The sequence below is a fragment of the Tupaia chinensis genome, unplaced genomic scaffold (genome assembly GCF_000334495.1).
Source record: "Tupaia chinensis unplaced genomic scaffold, TupChi_1.0 Scaffold144336_1, whole genome shotgun sequence".
Lineage (NCBI taxonomy): Eukaryota > Metazoa > Chordata > Mammalia > Scandentia > Tupaiidae > Tupaia > Tupaia belangeri.
The window spans coordinates 1301822-1312931 of record NW_006204194.1 but is presented as its reverse complement, the minus strand read 5'-3'; the positions used below and the strand labels follow the sequence as shown (position 1 = coordinate 1312931).

Below are 11110 nucleotides of genomic sequence, written 5' to 3'. Positions count from 1 at the left end.
GTGCATGCCCAAGATCCCAAGAGGAGAATGGAGGAGAAGGGATTGCCGCGTGGCTATCCCTCTTGGGGGATGATTTCTCACTTTCTATCTCTCTGTCTCTTTCACTGGGGAGCACACATGCCCTATAGCAAATAGATAAATAAATAAATAAAAATTTAAAAGAAGTGAATACAGTCAGTAAATATAATTTATTCTACCACTAATTATTGGAACATTAATTTACTTCTAAATATTTGCTGCAGTTCAAAGCTATATATATCCAATTTCCTTAAGAAGTGGTAAAAACACACATTCAGGTTTTCAAAATTCTTCCATTTTGGTAGGCAGAAGGTGGTGTGATGGTTAAGAGTGTTGGACTTACACATGACTGATCACGATTCAAGTCCTGGACTTGGTGGCTTGCTCTCTCACTTTCTTTTTTTTTTTTAACCAGAAAATAAATAAATGCCAACTTTATTAAAACACTAGCACAGAAAGGGTTTCCAATCTTTGAGAAGAAAAATAACATGAAATCAGCACCACTGAGTAACCATTACAAGAGGAAATGCCCACCTATGTTGTTCCAAGGGCTCCCCACTGTATGCTGGATATTTTTCAAGGACAGGTGCTATCAGAACTGCTCTGAGAACACCGTTCATGATAGGTAGCTTTATCATCAGCTCCTCAAACAAGAGGACTGCAATGATGGTATTCCTGTTGAGAAGCTCTTGATGGAGAGAGTATACTGATATGGAAAACAGAGCCTTGCTTTTAGAACTCAAGAAAAACTATGAACTAATCAACTTCTGATCCAGTCTGCCAAAGTGCTCAATGCGGCATCCTTATCCATATCTACCGTGTCTGGGCAAGGGGAAAGAAAGGTGGCAAGGTTCCAGCACTTGGCAGGCAATTCTGGTGATGCTCTGGGTTCTGTTCTCTTCTGCTGGTAGTAGGAGGCATCTTTTCTGGCAGCTGCAGCAGTGTGATGGGGGAAGGAGGGGCCACCCACCAATCACTTCTTTTTTTTTTTTTTTTTGAGAGGTCTTTAGGGCACGTGCGATCGCCAGAAAGACAGAGAGACAGAAAGCGAGAAATCACCCCCCGGGGGGATGGCCATGCCGCAATCCCTTCTCCTCCATTCTCCTCTTGGGATCTTGGGCATGCACGCACATGCGCCCAGCATGAGTTTAAGCCACCGGGTCCGGGACTCGAACCGCTGTCGGCTACATGGGAGTCTAGCAACATAGCCATTACGCTAACTGCTGGTCCCAATCACCTCTTCTTGAAGCCATATTTTTTGTGTTCATAGAAGAGATCTGTCTTAGAGCTCCCCAAGTTGACAATCTTTGGGCATCCATCTCTATCCTCCTGGATGGTGCACTCCTTACAGTAATAGGCATCAGAGACTCCGGGCCCTCCACAGATGACACAGCGCCCCTGGTAAGAGCCATAGTTGCATTAATCACATATGCAGACCAGGGTACAGGGATGCACATAAGAGTCGTAGGTCACACACTTGCCGTCACTTTTTTTGTTGTTGTTGTTGCTTTAGAGTGCGTGCTTTCACCGGATAGAGAGAGACAGAGAGACAAAACGAGAAATCACCCCCCAGGGGGGATGGCCACGCTGTAATCCCTTCTCCTCCATTCTCCTCTTGGGATCTTGGGCACGCACACGCGCCCAGTGTGAGTTTAAGCCACCGGGTCCAGGACTTGAACCACAGTCAACTACGTGGGAGTCCAGCGACATAGCCATTGGCTAACTGCTGGTCCCTTGCCGTCACATTTTTCACACAGTCTTCCAATGGCTACACCAGCTTGCTTGCGGCAAAAGATCAAGTTGGAATGATGTTTAGCCATAGTTCCCTACCAAACCCGCCACCAGCACTCTCACTTTCTTTCTCTCTCCCTTCCTCCCTCCCTCCCTCTGTTATCAAATAGAAATGAATGAATAAATAAAGTTAAATTTTTAAAAATTCTTTATTAAAAAATTTCCATTTTGTGCTGAAAACATATCATAATTGTTAGTCCTTTATAAATAATTGCTGAGGGGGGCCTATCAGGTGGCGTGGTAGTAAAAGGTGCTGACTCCCACATCGCCGACCGTGGTTCATGTCCCAGACCTGATGGCTTGCTTTCTCTCTGTCTCTCTCTCTCTGTTCCTCTCTGGTCAAATTAAAGTAAATAAATAAATAAAGTTAAGTAAAATAATTCTAAAATAAATAAAATAATTGCTGAGGGGCTGGCAGGGGGTGTGGTGTTTGGAAGTGCTGGATTCCCACATGGCCGGCCATGGTTTGAGTTCCAGAGCTGGCAGCTTGCTTTCTCCCTTTCTCTCTCTGGTCAAAGTTTAAAACAATAATAGTAAATGGAAATATATGAGTGAATGAATAATTCCTTTTAAAAAATTTCTGATATATACAGTGTATTCCTTATATTCTATGTTAATATTGGGTCTTACGAAGTCGGAACCCCTTATCTCCATTTTGCAGAGGCAAGCTCTGAATCTCAGGGAGATCCAGTCTTTGTCCAGGATCATAGAGTTGTTAAGAGGAAGGCAGCACTGAATTCGGAGAAACATATCTTAGCCTCAGATCAGTTTTGCCCCAGTGTGGTCAGTCTGTAGGACCTTACAATGGTGGTCCATTTTTCATAGCCTGCCTCTTTTTCCAGGGTCCCATGGCAGTGGTAGAAATGCTTATAAACCCTGCACAGTTGAGTGGAGCGTATCTCAGACTTTTGCTCACTGTGGTTTCACTGATGGTTTTGTTATCCTGATATGGGGATGGCAGTGGTCTGAGACTCTTTACTTAAGTTTCTTTCTCCACTTCACTGTTGTGCACACTGTTGTGAAGCTATGGTCCAGATTTAGGAAGCTTCTTTAGGTTCTGGAGGTAATCTTGTTAGGGGGTAGGGAAGTGCACTGGATCTCTGTTGGACACCTGGATAATGGTGGGCATCACAAAGACGATAAGGGAGTGAATTGATGAAGGGTATATGTGTGTATATGTGTGATGGCAGTGGGTGGGGGCGTGTAAAGGAGTGAGAAAGACTGAAGGGAGAGTGGATGTGAGACAGATACTAAGCCACACTCATGAGGTCAGATGGTAGTGTGGTCAGGATGGGTCTTACTTTTTTATGAGCTCACCAGAATTTTGTGGTGACTCTTGGTGGGCCTGGATAGTTTTATTCAGGCTGTTTGATTAGTTTAGGGCAAGATGGATTAGCTAGGTTTGGGGTTGGGGGTGGGGGTACGAAGGGGAATGCAGCTGGTCTTTGGCCTTGGATCAGGTAAAGAGAAAAGATTGTGATGCTTGCACGTGCAGTTCAGAAATGTGACGGCCTGGAATGGGAGTTGAATGAAAATGTGAGAGAACCGTGACATCCTCAAGTGGGTTTGGGTTGCTGAGGACAAAGCACAAAACAGGGCTGGGTACTGAGACCTTCAAAACAGGGCTAGGTACTACCCTAGGCATTAGGGAGCTTTGGCATTCTGGGTAGTACAAGGGCATTTTCCATGTACTGCCTGGATTTCATGTGCAGAGTGTTGAGGGGCCATGAAAAGGCCCATACTATGAATAGGGGGGAGAGGGAAGTGGTCAGTAGGGTTAGGACAGAGTGGCTAGAGTTGTAAGAGAGATGTCGTACTGGTGAGGAGAGTGGTTAGACCCAGGCACTGGCACTTAGTGGAAAAGCATGATTCTGAGTTTGATTGTCCAGGAGGACAAGATCCAAGTACTCAAGGAGACTGGTTGATAAAAGAGCAATGGTGCTCCACATAGGCTTTGGTGATGTTTCTCTGCCCCTCTGCCACCCATTTTTGTTCTGTGTAGGACTCAGTAACCAGTGGAAGTTGGGGGCAAAGGAACGAACACCAGTGCCCCCAGGACTTCGTATCGCTTCCATATTGAGAAATTGGGGTAGAGGCTATGTGGTGTGTGGTGAGGAGGACTTGAATGGAATTGTAGTTCATGAACCTGACCTGACCTAAGTGATATCATAGAGAGACCCATAACATTTAAAGATCCATCTTACATTTATTTCCTAAGTGAAAGGGACATGGTGTACCAAACAAGGTCACAGGGGAAATAGCAGATTTGGTAGAGAGGTAAATGCAAGATTGAGTGAAAAACATATGCCAGGGTGTTTATTGGGATCTTGGTATGAAAAGAAAGACAAGTCATGGTGAATAGTTTCAGCTTGGTTAGTTGGAATGAACCCAGTGAGCCTTGGGTCAGTAGAGACTGTCTAGTTGTGTAGTATCAGGCCTTGGGTTGATTCAGGGCATGGAAAATAATGTGTAAATTCAGTAAGGAGGTGGTTCAGAGTATAGGCTATGAAGGGAAAAGTAAACAAATTTGGCTGTTAACCTGGTACTGTAATTTTTTTTTCTTTTTGGAGAGGTTTTTGCTATAGGGCACATGCGCTCGCCAGAAAGACAGAGAGAGACAGAGAGACAGAAAGCGAGAAATCACTCCCCCAGGGGATGGCCACGATGCAATCCCTTCTCCTCCATTCTCCTCTCAGGATCTTGGGCACCCATGCATACACATGCGCCCAGCGTGAATTTAAGCCACTGGGTCTGGGACTCGAACCGCAGTCGACTACATGAGAGTCCAGCAACATAGCCATTACACCAACTGTTGGTCCCCCCCAGTACTGTAATTAATAAATGCCAAAAAGGTAAATGTAGATCTAAGGAAACAGAACAAGAAGATCCTCATGGACTAAACTGTCATAATTTTGTCAGGATCGTGTGGTCTTTGAGAATATGATCATATATTTCTCCCAAGAGGATTGGGGACTTCTTGATGAGGCTCAGAGATTCCTGTACTGCAATGTGATGCTGGAAAACTTTGCTCTTTTGTCCACACTAGGTAAGGCCCTCACACCTACCTAGTGTCCTGGGCTAAGTGGTGTTTTTCCTTTTCTCACAGGCAGCCCTTTCATTCCTACAATGAAACCAGGGGTGCTGTACTTCTCTCTTGGTTTACTGGCATATGTGTTATGGGAGGCAGGGCTGAGCTTCTCCTCAGTTAGTCCATCCCCTGCTGCTCTGAGGATTTGCCAGAAAGGGCTTAGGATCCAGAATTTTTTTTTTTAAGAGGTTTTTACCATAGGGCACGTGCACTCGCCAGACAGACAGAGACAGAAAGCAAGAAATCACCCCCCAGGGGGGATGGCCATGCCGCAGTCCCTTCTCCTACATTCTCCTCTTGGGATCTTGGGCACGCACACACACGCACCCGGCGTGAGTTTTAAGCCACCGGGTCTGGGACGCGAACCACAGTAGACTGTGTGGGAGTCCAGCGACATAGCCATTATGCTAACTGCTGATCCCCAGAAATTTTTTTTTTTAAGAATTAATTAATTTCATTTGTTGTTGTTGTTATTACTATTATTTTAATTTAACCAGAGGAGGAAAGAAAGGAAAAGTGAGAAAGCAAGCCACCAGGCCCAATACTCGAACCACATTGGACCATGTGGGAATCCATTGATTTTAACCACCATGCCACCTGCCGGTCCCAAGGATGCAGAAATCTTCGTTTGGCTGAGACATCCTATCAGCCTTGCTTGTTCCTGGTCATTTTGCTCTGTTCAGATGCATGGGTCTCTGTGTTCCAAGCCTATCTCCCTCCTTTTAAGAATTATTTTATTTAAATTTATTTACATACTCATTTATTTCATATTAATTTGACCAGGGAGGAACAGAGTGAGAGTGAAAGAGAGGGAGAGAAAGTAAGAAAGCAAGCCACCAGGTCCAGGACTTGAACAGTGGTTGGCCATGTGAGAGTCCAGCCCCTTTAACCACCATGCCACCTGCCAGCCCTCCTTTTATATTATTGGGTACTGCCTGTGCCAGAAATTTCAGGCACCCTACTTGGTCACTATTTGTGAGGACTTGAGGTTATTTCTGCCAGACTGTTCTAGAAGATCTTATGATTTTAGAATGCAGGATGTCCTGGGTTGTATCATTCTGGGTATGTGCTAACCACTCCTGTTTCTCTGTAATTTACCTAGACCTGTCCTATGAAAAGCCCATGTAGTTGCTCACCTTGAGCAAAGGGGAGGGTCCTGTGTGCCTCATAGTATGGATATTACTTTTCAGTATCAACAGATACTCTAAAAGATTTGGTCCTGGTGTGTAGGAGTTTGGACAGGGTGTACTATCAGATATGGGCTTAAATCACAGTGGAGACTTAGTGGGTTTGTTGTCCTAACTAGTAGCCACACCTCTTTTCTACTGTCTTTTCTTTTCTTTGACTTCTGGCCCCCAGCATCCCTCTCTGCCTCACTTCTCACCTGTTCCCTTCTAGTGTATCCTTTGCAGTGCTTTTTTTTTTTTTTTTTTTAAGAGAGATTTTTGCTTTAGGGTGTGTGTACACACCAAAGACACAGAAGCAGAGAGACAGAAAGCAAGAAATTACCCCCCAAGGGAGATGGCCATGCCACAATCCCTTCTCCTCTTAGGATTTTGGGCATGCACACACACACATATACATACAACCAGCATGAATTTAAGCCACCAGGTCTGAGACACTAACTATGGTTGACCACGTGAACGTCCGGCAATTTAACCATTATGACATCTGCTGGTCCCCACTTTGCAGTGCTTTACTGCATGATTTATACTTGAGGTATTGTGAGGTTTTATTTATTTCTTTCTTTTCTATTGTTGGAGGGCAATAAAAAGCGAAGGAGAGGGAGAAAGCATCCCCCAGTGTGGTGTGGTTACACTGTAGTCCCTTTTCCATTTCTCCATCCTGTTGGGATTTTAGCCACTGACATGCACCTAGTGGGTTTTCAAGCCACTGGAGCCAGGATTTGAACTGCATTTGACTATGTGGGATCCAGCTCCCTTAACCACTAGGCTATGGAGCCATCCTATAAATTTCTTTCTTTTTTTTTTTTTGGAGAGGTTTTTTTCTTGCTATAGGGTGCATGCGCTCTCCAGACAGACAGAGAGAGACAGAGAGACAGAAAGCAAGAAATCACCACCCAGGGAGGATAGCCATGCCGCAATCCCTTTTCCTCTATTCTCCTCTCTGGATTTTGGGCACACATGCACACGCGCCTGGCGTGAGTTTAAGCCACCGGGTCTGGGACTCGAACCACGGTCGACTACGTGGAAGTCCAGCGACATAGCCATTACACTAACTGCTGGTCTCAAGTTTCTTAACTAGTTCTTGAACACCATAATTAGATCACTCAGTGACTCTATAGAAGTCACTACCTTTTACACAGGGCTTATCAGTCATCAGAGCCATGGCCCTTTCAGAGAAGTCCCCTCCTCTCTCTACAGTATCCCTCCCTTGTATCCTTGTATTGTCAGAGTACTCAATCCTGGGATGTTCCAGGCTCAGTTCCATACAAAAGGCCTTTTCAATTCCTCTAGTGTCCATTACCTGTTGGAATCTCACTCACTTACTTGTGGGTATGTCTGATACACATTTGTGATGGGGCTGCCCCTCCCACCAAATAACTTCACCAGCATTTATCCACTCTTATAGATTGTTGGCATGGAGCTGCAGATAAGGAGGCACCTTCTGAGCAAGGAGTTACTGTGGGAGTGTCATAGGTCACAATTCCAAAGCCATGTTCACCCATCCAGAAGACTCAGCCCTGTGAGACATTTGGTCCATTCTTGAAAGACATCCTACACCTGACCGAACATGATGGAACACATACTAAGCAAGAGATGTACATTTGTGAGCCAGAGTTTTACCAGCACAAAAAGCAACAGATGAGAGAGTCTTTTCAAAAGTGATGAGGGGAGGGACCAGCAGTTAGCATAATGGCTATGTCGCTGGGCTCCCATGTAGTCGACCGTGGTTCAAGTCCCGGACCCGGTGGCTTAAACTCACGCTGGGCGCGTGTGCGTGCGTGCCCAAGATCCCGAGAGGAGAGTGGAGGAGAAGGGATTGCGGCGTGGCCATCCCCCCTGAGGGGTGATTTCCTGCTTTCTGTCTCTCTGTCTCTCTCTGTCTGTCTGGCGAGCGCACACACCCTATAGCAAAAACCTCTCAAAAAAAAAAAAAAACCAGTAAAAAAAAGTGATGAGGGGAGACCTTCATTGATGAAGAATGGCAGAGTTCACAGGGGAGAGATGATTTTCACCTGCAGTAAGGGTGGTGATGATTTTATTGCCAATTTAGATCTTCAGCACCAGCCTCCTCACAGAGGGTGGAAGTCACACAAGGACACCAGGGATAGGGAGGTTTTTCAAAGCACACAAAATAGTTATAAATGCAGTGAACATGGGCAAGACTTTAGCAATCCAAATAAGCTTTTTGAACACCAGAAAATCCACATTGTGGAAAGGCCTTATGAGTGCAATGAATGTGGGAAATTGTTTAGATACAATTCCAACGTTATTAAAGATTGACAAAATCATACTGGAGAAAGGCCATACAAGTGTAGCGAATGTGGAAAAGCTTTTAGCCTCAAATATAATGTAGTTGAGCACCAGAAAATTTACACAGGAGAAAGACCTTTTGAATGCACTGAATGTGGGAAAGCCTTCATAAGAAAGTCCCACCTTGTTCAGCACCAGAAAATCCATACTGAAAGATTCTTTAAACAAAATCCTGGCCTTATTCAACATCAGGAAGTTCATACCAGGCCAAGGCCTCATAAGTGGAGTCAATGTGGAAAAACTTTCCTTACACAGTCCCATCTCAATGGTCACCAAAAAATCCACACTGGAGAAAGGCCTTATGAATGCAATGAATGTGAGAAATTCTTTATGTACAGTTCCACCCTCCTTAGGCATCAGAAAGTTCATGCTGGAGAACGGCCTTATTGTTGCAGTGAATGTGGGAAATTCTTTATGGACAACTCTACACTTAGTATTCATCAGAGAGTTCACACTGTAGAAAGGCCTTATGAGTGCAGTGAATGTGGGAAATTCTTTAGATACTGCTCCACATTCATCAGACATCAGAGAGATCACACTGGAGAAAGACCTTTTGAGTGTAGTGAATGTGGGAAGTTCTTCATGGACAGGTCCACACTGGTTATTCATCGGAGTGTTCACACTGGAGAAAAGCCTTATGAGTGCAGTGAATGTGGGAAATTCTTTAGGTATTGCTTCACATTGAGTAGACATCAGAGGGTTCATGCTGGAGAAAGGCCTTTTGAGTGCAGTGAATATGCTAAGTTCTTTATGGACAGTTCCACACTCATTAGTCATCAGAGAGTTCACACTGGAGAACGGCCTTTTTCATGCAGTGGATGTGAGAAATTCTTCTGGTATCGCTCCACACTTGATATACATCAAAGAGTTCACACTGGAGAAAGGCCTTATGAGTGCAGTGAATGTGGGAAATTGTTTAGGCACAATTCCAATCATATTAGACACCAGAGAAATCGCATTAGAGAAAAGCCTTATGAGTACAGGGAATGTGGGAGATTCTTCAGCCAAAATTCTCATCTCATTAGGCACCAAAAAGTTCACACTGGAGAGAGACCCTTTGAATGCCCTGAATGTGGAAAATTGTTTATGGACAGCTACACTCTCATTAGTCATCAGAGAGTTCACACCAGAGAAAGGCTTTATGAATGCAATGAATGTGGGAAAGTTTTTAGATACAACTCTAGTCTTGTTAAACATCGGAGAATTCACACTGGAGAAAGGCCTTATGAATGCAGTGAATGTGGGAGTCTTTAGGCAAAATTCTCACCAACTTCAGCACCAGAAAGTTCATACCAAATAAATCATGAGTAAAGCAAATGTGGAATGACTTCAGACAGAAGTCTGCTCTGATGATAACACTGTAAACTATTGTTAATTATATTGATTTTTTTAAGTTGTAGTAAAATATAAAGTGTTTTGTCTTTTGTCATAGTTTAGTTTACTTAGCATGTCTTAAGGTTCCTGTTGTAGCATGCAATAGAATTTCTGTCCTTTTTAAGGCTGAAGAAATAAAATTCCATTGTAAGTATATACCATTTTTTCCATATACATTCATCTAATATCGGACATTTGGGTTGTTTTTATCTTATTATTGTGTGCAATGTTACTGTGTGAGCATGCATGTACAGATACCTTTTTGATGCCCTGCTTTTAAAGTCTGGATATATACCCAGAGCAGAATTGCTTCATCATAAGTTAATTCTGTTACAAAGGTTTTTTTGTTGTTGTTTTGCTTTGGTTTTTTTTTTTTTTTTTCACTTTACTTTCCTTCTACTATATAAGCAAGCCCAAAGACCAATTTAAAAATAGAATTTACTTTAAACCTTTTATACCCAGGAACATATACCAGAGTTACCTGTGGAGGTTTATAAGCATATCAACTTCCAGGTCTGGTAAGACTATAGTGGGGTCTGGACCAAGTACGCTTAAGGAGCGCTATATTTCCTCTTATTTACTCACGTTAGGTCTACTGGGGCACTTGGGGTTTGGAGGGGCACTGTTTGGGGATTTGGGGAGCTTTATTTGCAGATTTACTAGGAGTAGGAAAGAACTTGGCCCCTGGCTTTTTTGGAGTCTGTCTTGGGTCTTTTTTCCCCAGGGAAGGGATTCTTTCTTTTTCTATCTATTCAATTTTTGACTTCTTCCCCAGGCCTTTACTTGGAGTCTCAGGCTCTGCAGTTTTTGGGGTCTCTGAAGCTGGCAAAATCTTTCTTTCCATGAGATGTGCTGGGACCAGACCTCTTTTTTGGAGATGACTTTTCTGTGCCATGTGTTTGCATCTCTACATTTCCTTTACCTGGAGTTTCTTCTATTGGTACAGGTTGTGTAATTTATCTTTCAGTTTCAATTGGGCTTTCCGTTGGCCAGTTTTCTCCTGTTTTGCATTGCTCCTTTCTGGGGTCCAGAATCACTCACTGGAGCACTGACAATTTTTGGTGCTATATTATCTTTAGTTCTGACTAATGCAGCCTTACTACCCTCTTGTATTATCTTTCTGTTTTTCTTCCTTTTCTTCTGTTATTCATATTCTTTTCCTCTGTATTTCTCCTTTCCCAATTTTTTCTTTTCCTTCTGAGTAAGAGTGGATATTCTCTTGGCTCCATCCTGACTGCTGACAAATGAGAAGATGGGAAGGGCAACCAATTTCTCAGTTTTCACAAACAAGAGTTTCACGCTCTCCCGTTTCTTTTCTTTTCTTTTTCTTTTTTTTTTTTTT

General features: G+C 43.6%; 1 protein-coding gene and 2 pseudogenes across 1 annotated transcript; 1 reads left to right on the top strand and 2 right to left on the bottom strand.

Moving 5' to 3' along the window:
* Positions 1 to 1251: 1251 nt before the first annotated feature.
* On the bottom strand, positions 1252 to 2059 carry LOC102500436 (PHD finger-like domain-containing protein 5A; annotated as a pseudogene).
* A 6308-nt stretch (positions 2060 to 8367) lies between these two features.
* On the top strand, positions 8368 to 9712 carry LOC114005725 (zinc finger protein 17-like; the record flags this gene model as incomplete). The annotated part of the gene is made up of 1 exon (XM_027767632.1): positions 8368 to 9712. A coding segment is annotated over one exon (1281 nt), but the record flags the coding sequence as incomplete, so codon positions are not given.
* Positions 9713 to 10873: 1161 nt separating this feature from the next.
* LOC102481672 (ribosomal L1 domain-containing protein 1-like) overlaps positions 10874 to 11110 on the bottom strand; it is a 1226-nt pseudogene continuing 989 nt past the window's right edge.